We start from the raw sequence: 20,938 nt of genomic DNA, 5'->3' as shown, positions 1-20,938 counted from the left end.
CAAGGGTCAGTTACAGCCGGGAGCTTATGCCTCCAGGAGTCTATCCCAGGCAGAAAGGGGCTACGGGATGGTAGAAAAGGAGGCGCTCGCATGTGTATATGTGGTAAAGAAAATGCACCAGTACCTGTTTGGCAGGAAATTTGAGCTGGAGACAGATCACAAACCCCTAACGTCCCTTTTGGTCGACAACAAAGGCCATAAATGCAAACGCATCGGCCCGCATACAGAGGTGGGCACTCACGTTAGCTGTCTATGACTACACAATTCGGCACAGACCGGGCACCGAAAACTGCGCCGATGCACTCAGCAGGCTCGCACTAGCCACCACTGAGGGGGCTACCGAGCATGCTGCTGAGATGGTCATGGCTGTTGAAGCTTTCGGAAGCGAAGACTCACCCGTGACAGCCCGTCAGATTAAAGTCTGGACAAATAGAGACCCGCTATTGTCTCTCGTCAAGAAATGTGTCCTGAATGGGGACTGGGCAGCCACGTACAGGGCATGCCCTGAGAAATTTAAACCATTTCACAGGCGCAAGGATGAACTCTCGATTCAGGCCGATTGCCTACTGTGGGGAAACCGCGTAGTCATGCCCCAGATGGGCAGAGAGGTGTTCATCAGAGAACTCCACAATGGGCACCCGGGCATTGTCGCGATGAAGGCAATTGCCAGGTCACACGTTTGGTGGCCAGGGATAGACGTAGGTCTGGAACTTTGTGTTCGCAGGTGCAACACGTGTGCCCAGCTGGGCCATGCACCCAGGGAAGCCCCCCTTAGCCCCTGGCCATGGCCCGCCAAGCCTTGGTCACGCATCCATGTGGACTACGCAGGTCCTTTCATGGGGAAAGTGTTTTTGGTTGTAGTAGACGCCTACTCCAAATGGATCGAGTGTGACATTTTAAATTCAAGCACATCCTCTGCCACGGTAGAAAGTCTACGGGCAATGTTCGCCGCCCACGGTCTACCGGACATCTTGGTCAGCGACAATGGCCCGTGCTTCACAAGCACTGAATTCCAGGACTTCATGGCAGGCAATGGAATTAACCATGTTAGAACGGCACCGTTCAAGCCGGCCTCAAACGGCCAGGCAGAACGAGCAGTGCAGATAATGAAACAGGGGATGCTCAGATTCCAAGGGAGTTCCCTACAAACCCGCTTATCACACCTCCTGTTGGCCTATAGATCCCGACCACACTCGCTCACAGGGGTTCCACCCGCAGAGCTGCTAATGAAAAGGACGCTCAAAACCCGATTATCCCTTATACACCCCACCATGAAAGAAATTGTCGAGAGCATGCGCCAATCACAATATCACTACCATGACAGGAATGCGAGAGCGCAATGTATTGATGTAAATGATCCTGTTTTTGTCCTCAACTACGCTGCAGGGCCCAAATGGCTCGCAGGCACTGTGGTTACCAAAGAGGGAAATAGGATTCTGGTAGTTAAACTTACCAATCGACAAATGTGCTGCAAACATGTGGATCAAACAAAAAGGAGGTTCCGCAACCCCATAGAAGAAGCAGAGGAAGAACACGATATAGAGTTCACTCCACCACAGGTGACCGAACACCGGGACCAAAGGGAGGAGAACCCAGTCACTGTGGGCAGTCTGGACAGGCCTGAGGCACTGCAAACAGCAGACACTCAGGCCAGCGCCCAACAACCGGAGCCCCAACTCAGGCACTCTACAAGGGAGCGTAAACCACCAGAGAGACTCAACCTGTGATCCCAATAAGACTTTGGGGGGGGAGGTGATGTCATGTATTCAACCAGCATTGTAACCCATGTATAAACTGACCTAAGTTGTACACCGTGAGAACACTGACCACTAGGTGGGAGACACTCCTAACCTAGACCTTCAGGTATAAAAGGGGAAGCTCCACCCACCTTCATCACTTGAGCGCTAAGGAATAAAGGACAGGTCACAGACTGATCTTCTCTCAAGCATGGGCCTCGTGTGCATTTATACTGTGTAGTAAGGACGTATCAGACAGCAGCAAACTTTTGGGCTGGTGGCGGGGGGGAAATGATGAATGTCGCACCTTATTTGATGGGGGAGGAATATGGAGTTATGGAGAACAGAAAAATGCTGATGGTTTCAATCTAATTCCTTTTGAATAAAACTGCATTTGTATCGAAATATTGAAAACAGGTGCAGGAGTAGGCCATTCGGCCCTTCGAGACTGCACCACCATTCAATAAGATCATGGCTGATCATTCACCTCAATACCCCTTTCCTGCTTTCTCTCCATACATCTTGATCCATTTAGCCGTAAGGGCCATATCTCAGTCCCTCTTGAATATATCCAATGAATTGGCATCAACAACTCTCTGCGGTTGGGAATTCCACAGGTTAACAACTCTCTGAGTGAAGAAGTTTCTCCTCATCTCAGTCCTCAATGGCTTGTCCCTTTTCCTTAGACTGTGTCCCCTGGTTCTGGATTTCCCCAACATTGGGAACATTCTTCCCGCATCTAACCTGTCCAGTCCCGTCAGAATTTTATATGTTTCTATGAGATCCCCTCTCATCCTTCTAAACTCCAGTGAATAAAGGCCCAGTTGATCCAATTTCTCCTCATATGTTAGTCCAGCCATCCCGGGAATCAGTTTGGTGAACCTTCGCTACACTCCCTCAATAGTCCTTCCTCAAATTAGGAGACCAAAACTTCATACAATATTCCAGGGCCCTGTACAACTACAGTAAGACCTCCCTGCTCCTGTACTCAAATCCCCTAGCTATGAAGGCCAACATACCATTTGCCGCCTTCACCGCCTGCTGTACCTACATGACAACTTTCAATTACTGATGTACCATGACACCCAGGTCTCGTTGCACCTCCCCTTTTCCTAATTTGCCGCCATTCAGATAATATTCTGCTTTCGTGTTTTTGCCCCCAAAGTGGATAACCTCACATTTATCCACATTAAACTGCATCTGCCATGCATTTGCCCATTCACCTCACCTGTCCAAGTCACTCTACAACCTCTTTGTGTCCTCCCCACAGCTCACACCGCCACCCAGCTAAATTTCCTTGCATTGAGGCACAGAGCCTTCAGGCTTGTCTTTTTAACATACTTTGCCCATTTTGAATTTTGATGCAATGTGACCCTTTTTGATTTTTGCCTTGGGTTTCTTTGCCCTCCATTTTTACTTTTCTTCTACCCCCATTCTACTTCCCTCTGTCTCCCTGCATAGGTTCCCATCCCCCTACCATATTAGTTTAACCCCTCCCCAAACTACCACTAGCAAACGCTCCCCCTAGGACATTGGTTCCGTTCTGCCCAGGTGCAGACCGTCCAGTTTGTACTGGACCCACCTCCCCCAGAACCGGTTCCAATGTCCCAGGAATTTGAATCCCTGCCTTCTGCACCACTCCTCAAGCCATTTATTCATCTGAGCTATCCTGCGATTCCTACTCTGACTAGCACGTGGCACAGGTAGCAATCCTGAGATTACTACCTTTGAGGTCCTACTTTTTAATTTAACTCTTAGCTCCCTAAATTCATCTTGTAGGACCTCATCCCGTTTTTTACCTATATCGTTGTTACCTATATGCAACACGACAACTGGCTGTTCACCCTCCCCCTTCAAAATGTCCTGCAACCGCTCCGAGACATCCTTGACCCTTGCACCAGAGAGGCAACATACCGTACTGGAGTCTCGATTGTGGCCGCAGAAACGTATATCTATTCCCCTTACAATAGAATCCCAGCATGCGGCAAACCAGTCCCACTCACCCTTTCCCTCAACAACTATCTGTCCCACCTGTGACAGGGACTGTGGATCTCGTATTGGACTGTTCAGCCACCTAAGAACTCATTTTTAAAGTGGAAGCAAGTCTTCCTCGATTCTGAGGGACTGCCTATGATGGTGAGTAAGTCAGCAAGATTAGACCATGAAGGGAATAGCCAGTGAGAAGAGGTCCCTGTTTGGTGCTGAACACCGCAGACTTTCTGAAAGAGCGGCCCCTGGGGACTGGGAGGAGTAAACGCATTGCCGAAATGAGCACTGATAATGGTGCTGCCTTTCAGGGCATTATCATGACTAGAGCCACCCGCCAGTCCGATCTGATGCCCGAACAGGTGCCCAGGCAGTCTGCTCAGTAACAGAATTGTCACAGCTTACAGAAGGTCCATCTCAGGACTCGGGACCCCCCTCTCCCCGCCCCACCCCCAATCCCAGGAGGGTCGTATGTACATGCTCTGCTCAGCTCCTCATCCATTCTGCCACATCGACATGAAGTATCGGACTCAGCAGTGTGGTAACCTCCCCGGTCACTGGTACACCTACAGCTTCAGCGAGGACTCGGTGCAGGCCGTAGGACTGTCCCCCACCCCCCGGACAAAGGCAGTCCTACCGCGTGAACAGGAGTCCGATTGCCATTTTTGAATCAGTTGCTGGCCCTGCTGAAGAGGATCCCAAAGGGGAGTTCCTCTTTCAATTTGTGTGGCCCAGAGGAGCAGAACATCTCCTGCAGGCTCCATAAGTCGCGCCTGGGCCGCTCCACTCCAGCTCCACCCCACTCCGCCCCCCACCCCTCCCCACCAACCCCAGGATCAGGATCGGATCACCTCCACAGCCCACCATTTCCGCCCACAGCCCACCACCTGATCCTAATGAGGTCCACCCATCAGTATTAGCCAGGCTTCACACTGTGACTACCGAATGCACCCTGTTGCTGCGGTAATATTGCCGTATGGCCGTGCTGGGTGAACTGTCGGTGTGTTTAAGGCTGCAGTGGGACTGAGGAAAACATGAGAAGTTGAATTTTGTTACCTAGGTTATTGAGGGATACGGAACCAGGGTGGGCAGATGCAGTTAAGATACAGATCAGCTATGATCCAACTGAATGGTGGAACAGGCTTGGGGGGCTGAATGGCCTATTCCTGTTCCTATGTTCCCGCTCTTGTGATCTGGACTATCTGTGACCAACAACTAGGGAGATCCACCCTTCTTCTTATTAATATTTACAGATATTAATTTGCCATTACAGGATGGGAAATTTTATGTCATTGTTTGTTGATGTTCTGTTTGTTTTGTTGACGGATATAATCAGTTATTGGAAATATGACATGGCCCCAAACTCTAAACCTCAATTCTCCTTTTATTTCAGCATTTAATGTGCGCTGGTCTCTGGTGTCTGGTCGAAGGGGACCAACCCTGCAAAACAAAACTGGACCCACCGCTGGACGGCACAGAATGTGGTGTTGACAAGGTAAGTTAAAGATCAAAAGCAAAATACTGCGGATGCTGGAATCTGGAATCAAAACAGAAAATGCTGGAAATCTCAGCGGGTCAGGCAGCATCTGTGGAGAGGAAGCAGAGTTTACGTTTCGGATCGATGACCCTTCCTCAGAACTGGAGAGTGTTCGGAAATAACAGATTCGTAACAAGCACTGAAAGGGGGAGGGGACGAAAGAACAAAAGGGAAGGTCTGTGATAGGGTGGAAGACAGGAGAGATTAGAGAGACAAAAGGGATGATGGGCCGAATTCAAATGGTAATGCCAGGAATTAGAAAAACATTTGTCAAGATAGGGTGTGAATGGTGGGATAATGACCAGCTGCCATTAGAGACAAGGAGGAAAAAGAAACAGGCTCTGGGGGTGGGAGGGGGGGGGGGGTGGGGGTGGGAGGAGGGAGCCAAAGATTGGCAGCGGTTATGCTCTGAAACTATTGAACTTGATGTTGAGTCCAGAAGGCTGTAAAGTGCCTAAAGGAAAGATGAGGTGCTGTTCCTCGAGCTTCAGTTGAGCTTCGTTGGAACAGTGCAGGAGACCGAGGACGGAGAGGTCAGAATGGGAGTGGTGGAGAATTAGAGTGACAGGCGGCCGGAAGCTCAGGATCACACTTGTGGACTGAACGGAGGTGCTCCGCAAAGTGGTCACCCAATCTGCAATTGGTCTCCCCAATGTAGAGGAGACCACATCGTGAGCAGCGAACACAGTATACTAAATTGAAAGAAGTACAAGTAAATCGCTGTTTCACCTGGAAGGAGTGTTTGAGGCCCTGGATAGTGGGAAATTCAGATAGATTCACACTTCAATTGTTCTATCTATCTCTGTGCATTGATATTATGCAGTCACAGGGTCACCATTGGCCAATTGAATACTGCTATCCCGCAGCTATGTTGCATGTTGTACAGCAAAATTCTAAAAGGACAAAGGGTGTTAAAAAAACAAGCCTGAAGGCTTTGTGTCTTAATGCAAGGAGTATCCGCAATAAGGTGGAGGAATTAACTGTGCAAATAGATGTTAACAAATATGATATGATTGGGATTATGGAGACATGGCTCCAGGATGATCAGGGCTGGGAACTCAACATCCAGGGGTATTCAACATTCAGGAAGGATAGAATAAAAGGAAAAGGAGGTGGGGTAGCATTGCTGGTTAAAGAGGAGATTAATGCAATAGTTAGGAAAGACATTAGCTTGGATGATGTGGAATCTATATGGGTAGAGCTGCAGAACACCAAAGGGCAAAAAACATTAGTGGGAGTTGTGTACAGACCTCCAAACAGTAGTAGTGATGTTAGGGAGGGTATCAAACAGGAAATTAGGGGTGCATGCAATAAAGGTGCAGCAGTTATAATGGGTGACTTTAATATGCACATAGATTGGGCGAGCCAAACTGGAAGCAATACGGTGGAGGAGGATTTCCTGGAGTGCATAAGGGATGGTTTTCTAGACCAATATGTCGAGGAACCAACTAGGGGGGAGGCCATCTTAGACTGGGTGTTGTGTAATGAGAGAGGATAAATTAGCAATCTCATTGTGCGAGGCCCCTTGGGGAAGAGTGACCATAATATGGTGGAATTCTGCAATAGGATGGAGAATGAAACAGTTAATTAAGAGACCATGGTCCAGAACTTAAAGAAGGCTAACTTTGAAGGTATGAGGCGTGAATTGGCTAGGATAGATTGGCGAATGATACTTAAGGGGTTGACTGTGGATGGGCAATGGCAGACATTTAGAGACCGCATGGATGAACTACAACAATTGTATATTCCTGTCTGGCGTAAAACTAAAAAAGGGAAGGTGGCTCAACCGTGGCTATCCAAGGGAAATCAGGGATAGTATTAAAGCCAAGGAAGTGGCATACAAATTGGCCAGAAATAGCAGCGAACACGGGGACTGGGAGAAATTTAGAACTCAGCAGAGGAGGACAAAGGGTTTGATTAGGGCAGGGAAAATGGAGTACGAGAAGAAGCTTGCAGGGAACATTAAGGCGGATTGCAAAAGTTTCGATAGGTATGTAAAGAGAAAAAGGTTAGTAAAGACAAACGTAGGTCCCCTGCAGTCAGAATCAGGGGAAGTCATAACGGGGAACAAAGAAATGGCAGACCAATTGAACAAGTACTTTGGTTCGGTATTCACTAAGGAGGACACCAACAACCTTCCGGACGGATATAAAAGGGGTCGGGGGGTCTAGTAAGGAGGAGGAACTGAGGGAAATCTTTATTAGTCGGGAAATTGTGTTGGGGAAATTAATGGGATTGAAGGCCGATAAATCTCCAGGGCCTGATGGACTGCATCCCAGAGTACTTAAGGAGGTGGCCTTGGAAATAGCGGATGCATTGACAGTCATTTTCCAACATTCCATTGACTCTGGATCAGTTCCTATCGAGTGGAAGGTAGCCAATGTAACCCCACTTTTTAAAAAAGGAGGGAGAGAGAAAACACGGAATTATAGACCGGTCAGCCTGACCTCAGTAGTGAGTAAAATGATGGAATCAATTATTAAGGATGTCATAGCAGTGCATTTGGAAAATGGTGACATGATAGGTCCAAGTCAGCATGGATTTGTGAAAGAGAAATCATGCTTGTCAAACCTTCTGGAATTTTTTGAGGATGTTTCCAATAAAGTGGACAAAGGAGAACCAGTTGATGTGGTATATTTGGACTTTCAGAAGGCTTTCGACAAGGTCCCACACAAGAGATTAATGTGCAAAGTTAAAGCACATGGGATTGGGGGTAGTGTGCTGACGTGGATTAAGAACTGGTTGTCAGACAGGGAGCAAAGAGTAGGAGTAAATGGGTACTTTTCAGAATGGCAGGCAGTGACTAGTGGGGTACCGCAAGGTTCTGTGCTGGGGCCCCAGCTGTTTACATTGTACATTAATGATTTAGACGAGGGGATTAAATGTAGTATCTCCAAATTTGCGGATGACACTAAGTTGGGTGGCAGTGTGAGCTGCGAGGAGGATGCTGTGAGGCTGCAGAGTGACTTGGATAGGTTAGGTGAGTGGGCAAATGCATGGCAGATGAAGTATAATGTGGATAAATGTGAGGTTATCCACTTTGGTGGTAAAAACAGAGAGACAGACTATTATCTGAATGGTGACAGATTAGGAAAAGGGGGGTGCAACGAGACCTGGGTGTCATGGTACATCAGTCATTGAAGGTTGGCATGCAGGTACAGCAGGCGGTTAAGAAAGCAAATGGCATGTTGGCCTTCATAGCGAGGAGATTTGAGTACAGGGGCAGGGAGGTGTTACTACAGTTGTACATGGCCTTGGTGAGGCCACACCTGGAGTATTGTGTACAGTTTTGGTCTCCTACCTTGAGGAAGGACATTCTTGCTATTGAGGGAGTGCAGCGAAGATTCACCAGACTGATTCCCGAGATGGTGGGACTGACCTATCAAGAAAGACTGGATCAACTGGGCTTGTATTCACTGGAGTTCAGAAGAATGAGAGGGGACCTCATAGAAAAGTTTAAAATTCTGACGGGTTTAGACAGGTTAGATGCAGGAAGAATGTTCCCAATGTTGGGGAAGTCCAGAACCAGGGGTCACAGTCTAAGGATAAGGGGTAAGCCATTTAGGACCGAGATGAGGAGAAACTTCTTCACCCAGAGAGTGGTGAACCTGTGGAATTCTCTACCACAGAAAGTAGTTGAGGCCAATTCACTAAATACATTCAAAAGGGAGTTAGATGAAGTCCTTACTACTCGGGGGATCAAGGGGTATGGCGAGAAAGCAGGAATGGGGTACTGAAGTTGCATATTCAGCCATGAACTCATTGAATGGCGGTGCAGGCTAGAAGGGCTGAATGGCCTACTCCTGCACCTATTTTCTATGTTTCTATTATGAGCCAACTGCGTGTTATTTTTGATTGATTTTTCCCACCCGATTTCTCCAAACCGCGTGTTGGTTCAAGTCATTAATCTTTGTTGTCATCCCCTTCTACCCTACTCCCACCATCCTTCTTGTTACTGGTTTCTATTTGTCATTGGCCCTGACATCCCTCTCGTTATTTGTACCCTTTGCTGGCACTCTGCATCAGCCTGACCTTTGGCCTCCAACCTGCAGCTTTTATAAAAAACTGTTTTTCCTCTCCTGGTTCCTGCTCTTCCCCGTTGTCACTTTTTGTTCTCTCGCTACTAGTTCCTCGTCTCCCCCAGATCACAAAATGGCTCGTCCCTTCAAAAAGACTAGTGCGAGAGAGAGAAAAGCAACTCTAACTAAAGCAATAATTGAATCCCAAAAAAAGCAATTGCCTGCCCAACAAACACAAGAAGATGAAAAATGAAGGGCTTTCTGGCCATCGGCCCTGCAATCCCACCCAATGCCAGGCATCAGCTCGTCCTCCATCCCAGAGCCCTGCTCCCTCACAGCTTTCGGCTGCGTTTCCTTTCGTAAACGTTGACACGCTCGGGACGCAGCGGGCGAAATGCACCCAGAATGGGCGGTTCCACCGAAGCGAGGTTAGGCCCAGGTTTCCGCACAAGCTCATCAGCATAAACCCGCACATAAAATCTCCCATCAGTCAGTGGGTCAGCTCGGTCATTGAATATATTTAAGGTGGAGATAGTCAAATTTTTGAACGATAAACGAGTGAAGGGTTATGGGGAGCGGGCAGGGAAGTGGAGCTGAGGCCAGGATCAGATCAGCCATGATCTTATTGAATAGCGGAGCAGGCTCGAGGGCCCAAATGGCCGACTCCTGTTCCTATTTCTTATGTTTTTATGTTCTAATCCATCAGTGCAATCGATTCCTAATCGATTAGTGGCTGGAGCATCACAAAGAGGAATGGGATTGCCAGAAAATTAGCCGTGCTTCAACTTTTGAAACTATGCGATGATTTCTGCAGCAGCAGGGCAGATCAATTAACTAATTTTAATGCTATGGATTTTACTTTTTAATTGGCTTCAATTGACTGCGAGGTGATGTGCGTCCGAGAATCTGGGCATAGTGCAGTGAACCCCTGATATATAATCGGCGCAAACTCGCCTTTCCAACCTGGGGGTGTGGGCAGTCCTGTGGGCGGGGCCGCTTCGGCTAAAGGACTGATTGATGAACTAGCGTAAGAGATGACGGGGACGTGAATGTAAATTAGTTATGGGTGCCAATTATGCTTGAAATTCTGCGATCTTTTGCTCTCGCTCATTTAGTGACAGATTAAGCTGTTTTCTGGGCAGACATCATGTGGAAACTCGAGGCCACAATGCCGTCTTGTCAATAGCTACCTCGAATAAAACATGAGTGAATCAGTGAGGGTGACATATCGACGAGATCGTACACCTTCAGAAAGGGATAGATATAGAGGCGCTAATTAACGGTTGTTACGTTTAGCGCTGGGCGATATTTAGCGCCTGCGATGGCGATATTGATATTTAGCGCCCCAGGAGTGGAGCAGAGTGCTAAGGGAAGCGTTCCACACTTCTCTCAGGGCTCTAAGCCGGTAACGCTACTGCAGTTCTGCCGCTAACGTAACGGCATCATAGCGCTCAAAGGGGAGGATCGCTGCAAAACATAAACACTTAAAATAAATTACAACTCAACTAATTTAAACTTCAGGAACCCCAAATAAAGTTATATCATCGGAAATAAAAGTAAGTTGAATCATTAAATTTACCTGGTACACGAATCCCTTTCATTAGCGCCCCGGGACAGCTCTACAAGCCAGCTTTCTCCGGCGAGATTAGTGCCCGGCGATAAGGCAGGTGAGAACATTGATGGTGGTTTCCGTGACGATACCGGGGTATTCCACACCGGCGCAACGTTCCCTGGCGTTAATTATTAGCGCCGCCGCAAAACCCCAATCACGTTGGTGAGCGGCGCTAATATCGCTGCTTGCGGGCGCTAACTCTTTAGCGCCCCTGTAGCGCCCCTCACAGGTGTCGCGAAACTATCCAATTTTTAGCCCAAAGAGTTAGAAACACATGAGAAGGTTTGTATAAGCGAGAGAGAGAGAGAGAGAAGTGAGATGGAAAGAGTTGAAGATGAAGAAAGAGAGATAAGGGGAAAAGAGGCCATGGGGTAATAGAGAGAGGCCATCACAGAGATAACCTTTTGCGATCAGTTACACCAGCTGGTAGAGTTTGTAAGTTCTCTATTCATGAGGGACAACAATCTCTGGGTGAATCAGGAGTGCTTCCAGATCAGAAGTAAGTTAATTGTAGAGTTGACTTGGAGTTCTAATGAAGAGTGATTGCAGTCAACAAATTCCAAGTCAAAGCCCGTCAGCGATTGATTCCGGTTTTGTTAGACCGCGACCAGATCAGTAGACCACTTTCCGCTAGTAGAGTGTCCTATCTGAGAAAGTAGAGTAAAAACTTGCAAGATCTGCGCATCAGACAGTTGTTGGCAAGTCCATTCCTGAGGATGTTCATTCTCCTCGCTGAAGGAGGACTTGTGGTCAAGAGACAGATTGCTCGAATCGAATTGGGAGCCAAATGCATAAAACTGTTCCCAGTGGGCAACCAGACAGATCTCCGTACCTGCTGTTAATGATTCTTGTAGTCTGGTTTTGTTGTTCACAACCTTGGAGTTGTATTTGGCCCTGAGCTGAGCTTCCAACCCCATATCCTCTCCATCACCAGGACTGCCTACTTGCATTGCCATAACATCGCCCATTTCCGCCCTGCCTCAGCTCATCTGCTGCTGAAACCCTCATCCATGTCTCTACTACCTCTAGACTTGGCTATTCCAATGCTCTCCTGCCTAGCCTCCCACCTGGCAGTCTCCATAAACTTGAGCTCAAACAAAACTCCACTACACATATCCTAACTCGCACCAAATCCTGTTCACCCACACGCCCCTTAAAACCTACCTCTTTGACCAAGGTGTTGATCACCTGTCCTAATAGCTCCTTGTGTGGCTTGATCTCAAACTTTGTCTGATAACGCCCCAGTGAAGCGCCTTGAGACCTTTTACTATGTTAAAGGTGCTATATAAATGCAAGCTGTTATTACAGGTGGTTTTTCACTAACAATGGGCCAGTATGTTAGTTTAAGATGACATACATTTGAGCGGACCAGTGAGAGAGCAGTATTGAGTTGCGAGAGGCCAGTAAAGTGCAATGGCAGTGTAGAGTTCAGCTTCAAAGCAAGTTCAGTCTTGGGTGCAGGTGGTAAATTGGAGGGGTTAAATCAGAAAGATGTTTTTGATTTTATTAAAGTTTGCAAGAAATAATAGTTTAGTATATGAAAGAGCAGAAACCTTTAGTGCTGGTCCTGGATGGCCAATGTCTCCAGTTGCTTGAACTTGAGCTCAAAATATCCACGCGCTCGGAGCAGCTGGTGACTTGCGGTCACATTCAGGAGACTAAGTGTCCTTGGAACGCACACCGCAGGAGGCAGAGCGGGTCAGTGATGGACAGAGGTGGGTAGGGAGATCTCCTGAGAGTGTTGCACCAACACCCCGGGATTCAGTACTGAAGTCCTGGAACAGTGAGAACAACTCAAGGGACAACCCCGATGAAAAATATGGCAAATGGTTCCCAAGGGGTAGAATAAAGTGCAAAGATGCAGCGGTAACAGGGCATTGTGTAGTCAGGGATATTGCCATAGCCACAACTGGCAATTGTGAATGGTGTGTTGCCTCCCAGGTGCCAGGGGAAGGGATAGCTCAGAGCGGGTATAAAAGATTTTGGAAAGGGAGGGGGAACAGCCAGAAGCCGTGGTCCATGTTGGAACCAATGACAGAGGAAGAAATAGAATTGGGGCCCTGCACAGGGAGTTTATGCAACTGTGAGAGTGATTAAATAGCAGGACCTCGAGGGTAGGAATCTCACGTCACGTGCGGGTCCATATAGGAATAGTAAGATAACAGAGGTATATGTGTGGCTGGTGAGATGGTGCAGGAGAGAAGGGTCCTGGTTCCCAGGACATCCGGCCCAGTTCCGGGCCAGGACTGCCTTTGCAGGTAGACGGACTTCATCTGAACGAGATTGCGGCCAGCATCTTCACTGGGAGAGTAACTAGTGCCATGGACGGGTGTTTAAACTAATACACCTGCAGGGACGGGTGGGAAAAACAAGATGGAGAAGCAGAAAGAAAGCAAAAGAGGCCAAGGGTGTAGGAAAGGTCAAAGAGCAAAATGGCTCAGAAGGAGGAGAGAGTAAAAGGCAGTAAGATTGACAGACAGAGGGAGGTTTGAGTGGTATATACATAGATGCACAAAGTATATTGCGAATTAAATTGGTGAGCTCGAGGCACACATTGACAATGCTATGCTGGGTGTGTGATATAATAGCAGTAACAGAGCCGTCACTCAGGATAGGCCAAGAGAGACGGGCGGTGACACAGAACGGGCGGCATCAGACCGGGCGCCCGTTAAACGCAGCGCCCGATATTACGTTGTATTGATTACAATGGATGTGAATATCAGGCGCTGTGTGTAACGATTCCACCCGTTCTGCACCACCCCACGAGATGAATTTCTAGGCCTGGGAATCTTAGTTGCAGATACTCAGATATACAATAGAGTAGAAAGAGGAGTGTCACTGTGAATGAAGAATTCCACCACAGCACCAGGACATAGGGACCGTGTAGGCTGGCCATCCAATCGTATTAAACCTCGATTTGTCATATGCCTCTTTATAAAAGTTTCATTTTCATTTCGACTTCACTTCTCCAGGGAACCCCAGCTTTTGCTGCATGCCCTTTACATGCTGTGGGAATAGGTCAGGTCTGAGCCCAAATCCTCTCCTGTCTGGATGTCTCCCACTCTTCCTGCATTGTCATATTTGCTTGTTTTTCTTTCCAGTTGATCTGGACTCGTTTATTTTACATCTCTTTGAAATTGGCCTTTTTCCAAATATCATTTCAGTTTTTATAATTATGGGATTCGATTGAGTAGAGAGAGAGAAACTTTTTCCTCTGGTGGGGAATCCAGAACAAGGGGGCATAACTTTAAGGTTAGAGCTAGGCCGTTCAGGGGGGATGGCAGGATGAACTTCTTCACACAAAGGGTGGTGAAAATCTGGAACTCTGTAACTAAGGTTACACTAACAGGTCTGTAGTTAACCTAGTTTCTCTCTCCTATCTTTCTTAAATAATGGAGAGAGACATTTGCAATTTCATTTACCCCAGTCTATCTGCCCATCTGGGGCTCCAAGCGATTCAGCCGAATGACAATGTGCCCTGACCCTCTGGACAGCAATACCTTCCTCTTCTTGTTCCACAGTGCGCTGTCAATCACTCCCAGAGACCTGCTTAGAGACTACCATAGGGCCACATTCGAGACTGAGCCTGGGCAGAGTGCCCATGGTGATTTACAGAACACAAGTGGTCAGGAGAAACTGGAAGGCTAGAAGCATGGGAGCCCTTTGCCTTTGTTCCTCACCTGCTTCTTCCTCAGGCACAGGAGGGTTTCCTATAGTTTGTGAAGGAAGAGAAGCAGAATATCACCATGAACCTGTCTTGCTATGGGTTTATTGCCTCCTTCCCCAAGAGCTGCAATGCTTGCTCCTCGTAGGGGTGGAGGGCCCATGTTTGGGGGTCCACCGAATGACTGTTATACATAAGAACATAAGAAATAGGAGCAGGAGTCGGCCATTTGGCCCCTTGAGCCTGCTCTGCCATTCAATAAGATCATGGCCGATCTGATCATGGACTCAGCTCCACTTCCCTGCCCGCTCCCCATAACCCTTTATTCCCTTATCACTCAAAAATCTGTCTATCTCCGCCTTAAATATATTCAATGACCCAACCTCCACAGCTCTCTGAGGCAGAGAATTCCATAAATTTACAACCCTCTGAGAGAAGAAATTTCTCCTCATCTCAGTTTTAAATGGGTGGCCCCTTATTATAAGACTATGTCCTTTTTCCCCTATGAGTGGAACTATCCTCTCTGCATCCACCTTGTTGAGCCCCCTCATTAACTTATAAGTTTCAATAAGATCACCTCTCATTCTTCTGAATTCCAATGTGTATAGGGCCACCTACTCAACCTATCCTCATAAGTTAACTCCCTCATCTCTGGAATCAACCTAGTGAACCTTCTCTGAACAGCCTCCAATGCAAGTATATCCTTCCTTAAATACAGAGACCAAAACTGTACACAGTACTCCAGGTGTGGCCTCACCAATACCCTGTACAGTTGTCGCAGGACTTTTCTGCTTTTATACTCTATCCTCCTTGCAATAAAGGCCAACATTCCATTTGCCTTCCTGATTACTTGCTCTACCTGCATATTAACCTTTTGTGTTTCATGCACAAGGACCCCCAGGTCCCTCTGTACTGTAGCACTTTGCAATTTTTCTCCATTTAAATTATAATTTGCTTTTCTATTATTTCTGCCAAAGTGGATAACCTCACATTTTGCCACATTGTACTCCATCTGCCAAATTTTTGCCCACTCCCTTAGCCTGTCTATATCCCTTTGCAGATTTTTTGTGCCGTCCTCACAATTTGCTTTCCCACCCATCTTTGTATCATCAGCAAACTTGGCTACATTACACTCGGTCCCTTCATCCAAGTCATTAATATAGATTGTAAATAGTTGATGCCCCAGCACTGATCCCTGCGGCATTCCACTAGTTACTGTTTGCTAACCAGAAAATGACCCATTTATCCCGACTCTCTGTTTTCTGTTAGTTAGCCATTCCTCTATCCATGCTAATATATTACCCCCAACCCCGTGAGTTGTCTTGTGCTAGAAATAGTTAGGGAAATGGGACAAATTCGCTTCAGCAATCATGAGTTGCAGTAAAGTCAGGTGTCCGCATGCCCTGACAGGTTAATATAACAAATGGTGACATTCCACGTGAGGTTTCTAGTTGGGTGATGAGAGTGAAGGAAGGGTGGGGGTATAACGAGCATGATATGACCATATCAGCATTGACAATAAGCTTGTCAAGCACTGTGGTGGTTGTCAGTAGCAGACGTGGTTAATGCAGTGCGGTCTGGAAGCTGTGGCTGGCTGCTCCTACCTTGCCTGACCCGCGAAGGTCATTAAACATATTTTACAGCATTGACTGATGGTTTGCCAGCAATTGGACTTGGCACTGAATGCCTTGGCAACCTCCTCCCACTGCTCTGCGGCTGCTTTCCTTGGAGGCTGCTGCTTGTCAGAGCTGAGCCCTTGGTCCTGGTCTCCTGTTGGAACATCTGCTTCTCCCGGGAGATTGTGTGAGGCTGCACCACCTCTGGCGGGCGTGTGGTCTTACCTTGCCATTTGTCTTTCGTTCGTAAGCGGGAGGCTCTGTGTCTGCAGATGACCCATCAGACATTTCAACAGCAGCAGCAGCTTGTATTTATATAGCGCCTTTAACGTAGTAAAATATCCCTAGGAGCTTCATAGGGGCGTTATCAAACAAAATTTGACACCGAGCCATGTAAGGAAATATTAGGACAAGTGACCAAAAGCTTGGTCAAAGAGGTAGGTTTTAAGGAACATCTTAAAGGAGGAGAGAGAGGTTTAGGGAGGGAGTTCCAGAGCTGAGGGCCCAGGCAGCTGAAGGCATGGCTGCCAATGGTGGAGCGATGAAAATTGAGAATGCGCTTGAGGTTACAGAGATAGGGAGGGGCGAGATCATGAAGGGATTTGAAAACAACGATGAAAACTTGACGTTACTGGACTGGGAGCCAGTATAGATCAGCAAGCACAGCGTGATGGGTGAGCGGAACTTGGTGTGAGTTAGGATAGGGGCAGTAGAGATTTAGATGAGCTCAAGTTTACGGAGGGTGCAAAGTGGGAGGCTGGCCAGGAGTGCATTGGAATAGTCAAGTCTAGAGGTAACAAAGGGTACAAATGAGATTTTCAGCAGCAGATGAGCTGAGGCAGGGGCAAAGATGGACGATGTTACGGAGTGGAAGTAGGTGGTCTTAGATGACGCAGAAATGAGGTTGCGAACAATTTGGTTGAGCTTCAGACAGTTTCCAGGGAGAGGGATGGAGTCGGTGGCTCGGGGATAATGTTTGTGACGAGGACCGAAGACTATGGCCTGAATCTTCCCAATATTTAATTTTCGCTCATCCGATACTTGATGTCGGACAAGCAGCGTGACAAATCAAAGACAGTGCAGGGGTTGAGAGAGGTGTCGATTTCCCAAATGAAGAGACTCGTGATCTGCAGCAAATGTCTTGTGATGATGCCTGGCCCTTTACGCTGCTGCAGGCATTTAAAGGCTGCAGTGTTTCCCATTCCCAAACAGGTGAGGCCCCTGTGGAGAAGGTCACAGTGCTTGAGCTCACCCACACTACTGTCTAATGAAGCTGAATGTGGATAATATGGTGGGGTTAGTGGGCATGTGGAACGCTTACACCGCTATGGAAAACCCAGGCGTCAAGAGTGTGTTTCAATCTCACTCGATGCAATCCCTGAAACCTGAGCCCTCTGTGATTGTGCTCCAGTCGTTTGATCCCCGCTGAGCTCATACCAATTGTCCCCAAGGTGCAGCGACGTCTCTTTACAGGTTCCAACAGCATTCCAGACCTCTTTAAAATGGAATTCTCCTGCAAACGATACCAAAGTGTAATGAGGAATTAAATGTGAATCGCCGCGAGCATCTGTGACTTGCTTTTGCCGTCAGCACAGGCTTTCCTGCCACTGATTGTAGAAATGATGTACAGCAGAGAGATAGAGCAAAGGGATTTGGAAATTCAAGCCCACAAGTCACTTATAGCCAGTACACAGGTACAAAAGGCAATCAAAAAAGCTAATGGAATATTGGCCTTTAACGTCATCATAGGCAGTCGCTCGAAATCGAGGAAGATTTGCTTCCACTCTAAAAGTGAGTTCTCAGGTGACTGAACAGTCCAATATGGGAATTACAGTCTCTGTCACAGGTGGTCGAAGGAAAGGGTGAGTGGGGAGTCTGGTTTGTTGCACGCTCCTTCCGCTGCCTGCGCTTGTTTTCTGCATGCTCTCAGCGACGAGACTCGAGGTGCTCAGCGCCCTCCCGGATGCTCTTCCTCCACTTAGGGCGGTCTTTGGCCAGGGACTCCCAGTGTTGGTGGGGATGTTGCATTTTATCAAGGAGGCTTTGAGGGTGTCCTTGAAACGTTTCCTCTTCCCACCTGAAAATCGCCTGCCGTGTAGGAGTTCTGAGTTGAATGTTTGCTTTGTGAGTCTCGTGTCAGGCATGCGGACAATGTGGCCTGCCCAGCAGAGCTGGTCGAGTGTGGTCAATGCTTCGATACTGGGGATGTTGGCCTGGTTGAGGACGTTAATGATGGTGTGTCTGTCCTCCCAGGGGATTTGCAGGATTAAGGGAGTTGGAATACAAAGAGGTGGAAGTTATTCAGCAGTTCTTCAGAGCCTTGGTCAGACCCCATCTGGATACAGCATTGTGAGTGCCACACCTCAGGGAGGATATATTGGCCTTGGAGGGAGGGCAGCGCCGATTCACCTGAATGATACCGGGACTTAGAGGGTTAAATTATGAGGACAGGTTGCATTCCCTTGAGTTTAGAAGAATGAGGATTGATCTGATTGAGCAGGTCAAAAAGTAAACAAGAAATTTCTGAAGGAACGCAACCCACAAAGAGAATCAAAACTAAAAACATAAAAGAATGTGATACAGAAGAAGCCAACAAGAGTGATGGGTAAAACTGCAACAACTGGTGGACAAAGTGGAGACAGCCTTCCCAACTCACTTTTGAATGAAGTTACGTCAAGATCCTGCCTGCTCGATGCCCTTCAGCGCTGACCTCATCAGATTATGTTAACCGAATATGGTCCAGCAAAGTGTCGGGAGCAGCGTCGAGGAGGTGCATTGGTGAGGCCTATAAAAGGCACAGCAGGGAGTCCGGGGCCCAGTGTCAGGAGCAGCGTCGAGGAGGTGCGTGGTGAGGCCTATAAAAGGCACAGCAGCGAGTCCGGGGCCCAGTGTCGGGAGCAGCATCGAGGAAGTGCGTTGGTGAGGCCAATAAAAGGCACAGCAGGGAGTCCGGGGCCCAGTGTCGGGAGCAGCATCGAGGAGGTGCGTGGTGAGGCCTATAAAAGGCACAGCAGCGAGTCCGGGGCCCAGTGTCGGGAGCAGCATCGAGGAAGTGCGTTGGTGAGGCCAATAAAAGGCACAGCAGGGAGTCCGGGGCCCAGTGTCGGGAGCAGCATCGAGGAGGTGCGTGGTGAGGCCTATAAAAGGCATAGCAGGGAGTCCGGGGCCCAGTGTCGGGAGCAGCGTCGAGGAGGTGCGTGGTGAGGCCTATAAAAGGCACAGCAGCGAGTCCGGGGCCCAACGTCGGGAGCAGCGTCGAGGAGGTGCGTGGAGAGGCCTATAAAAGGCACAGCAGCGAGGAGACGTGAGTTCCGGGGTCCGTGGAGAGGCCTATAAAAGGCGGAGCTTGTGCAGCTATAGGGAGAAGGCAAAAAAGAAGTAGAACGAAACAGAAAGGTGACATCACAGCCAAGGGGGTAAGTGATTGGCTGGTGATTGGTGAGTAGTTTTTCTTTTTTCTCTTCTATAACAGTGAGTAAACTTTAGCATTGTTGTTGCTTATCGAAGGGTTAAGTCATGGCAGGACAGCTCGGTCACGTGTTATGCTCCTCCTGTACCATGTGGGAACTGAGGGACGACACCAGTGTTCCTGACGACTACGTGTGCGGGAAGTGTATCCGCCTCCAGCTCCTGACAGACCGTGTTGCGGAGTTGGAGCTGAGGGTGGATTCACTCTGGAGCATCCATGATGCTGAGAATGACATGAGTAGCACGTGTAGCGAGTTGGTCGTACCGCAGGAAAAGGGTCCACAGCCAGATAGGGAATGGAAGACCAACAGGAAGAGCAGTGCAAGGAAGGTAGTGCAGGGGTCCCCTGTGGTCATCCCACTGCAAAACAGATACACTGCTTTGAGTACTGTTGAGGGGGATGACTCATCAGGGGAGGGCAGCAGCAGCCAAGTTCATGGCACCATGGCTGGCTCTGTTGCACAGGAGGGCAGGAATAAGAGTGGGAGAGCGATAGTGATAGGGGATTCAATTGTAAGGGGAATAGATAGGCGTTTCTGCGGCCGCAACCGAGACTCCAGGATGGTATGTTGCCTCCCTGGTGCAAGGGTCAAGGATGTCTCGGAGTGGGTGCAGGACATTCTAAAAAGGGAGGGAGAACAGCCAGTTGTCGTGGTGCACATTGGTACCAACGACATAGGTAAAAAACGGGATGAGGTCCTACGAAATGAATTTAAGGAGCTAGGAGCTAAATTAAAAAGTAGGACCTCAAAAGTAGTAATCACGGGATTGCTACCAGTGCCACGTGCTAGTCAGAGTAGAAATCACAGGATAGCGCAGATGAATACGTGGCTTGAGCAGTGGTGCAGCAGGGAGGGATCAAATTCCTGGGGCATTGGAACCGGTTCTGGGGGAGGTGGGACCAGTACAAACCGGACAGTCTGCACCTGGGCAGGACCGGAACCAATGTCCCAGGGGGAGTATTTGCTAGTGCTGTTGGGGAGGAGTTAAACTAATATGGCTGGAGGATGGGAACCAATGCAGGGAGACAAAGGGAAACAAAAAGAAGACAAAAGCAAAAGACAGAAAGGAGATGAGGAAAAGTGGAGGGCAGAGAAACCCAAGGCAAAGAACAAAAAGGGCCACTGTACAGCAAAATTCTAAAAGGACAAAGGGTGTTAAAAAAACAAGCCTGAAGGCTTTGTGTCTTAATGCAAGGAGTATCCGTAATAAGGTGGATGAATTAACTGTGCAAATAGATGTTAACAAATACGATGTGATTGGGATTACAGAGACATGGCTCCAGGATGATCAGGGCTGG

The 20,938-nt window shown here is 48.2% G+C and overlaps 1 protein-coding gene across 2 annotated transcripts in view; it reads left to right on the top strand.

The window, feature by feature from the left end:
• Positions 1–20,938, top strand: part of adamts17 (ADAM metallopeptidase with thrombospondin type 1 motif, 17) — an 823,747-nt gene that overhangs the window by 425,264 nt on the left and 377,545 nt on the right. For both annotated transcript variants that reach the window (XR_011587458.1, XM_070858706.1), the window contains exon 10: positions 5,116–5,217. Coding sequence is in view for 1 of the 2 variants with exons in the window: in XM_070858706.1 (XP_070714807.1) it covers positions 5,116–5,217 (102 nt within the window). In the remaining variant the exon portion in view is untranslated. The remainder of the gene's footprint in view (positions 1–5,115; positions 5,218–20,938) is intronic.

Source organism: Pristiophorus japonicus, chromosome 17 (genome assembly GCF_044704955.1).
Source record: "Pristiophorus japonicus isolate sPriJap1 chromosome 17, sPriJap1.hap1, whole genome shotgun sequence".
NCBI lineage: Eukaryota > Metazoa > Chordata > Chondrichthyes > Pristiophoridae > Pristiophorus > Pristiophorus japonicus.
The sequence above is the reverse complement of the archived record's forward strand: the minus strand, read 5'-3'. Positions and strand labels throughout refer to the sequence as shown.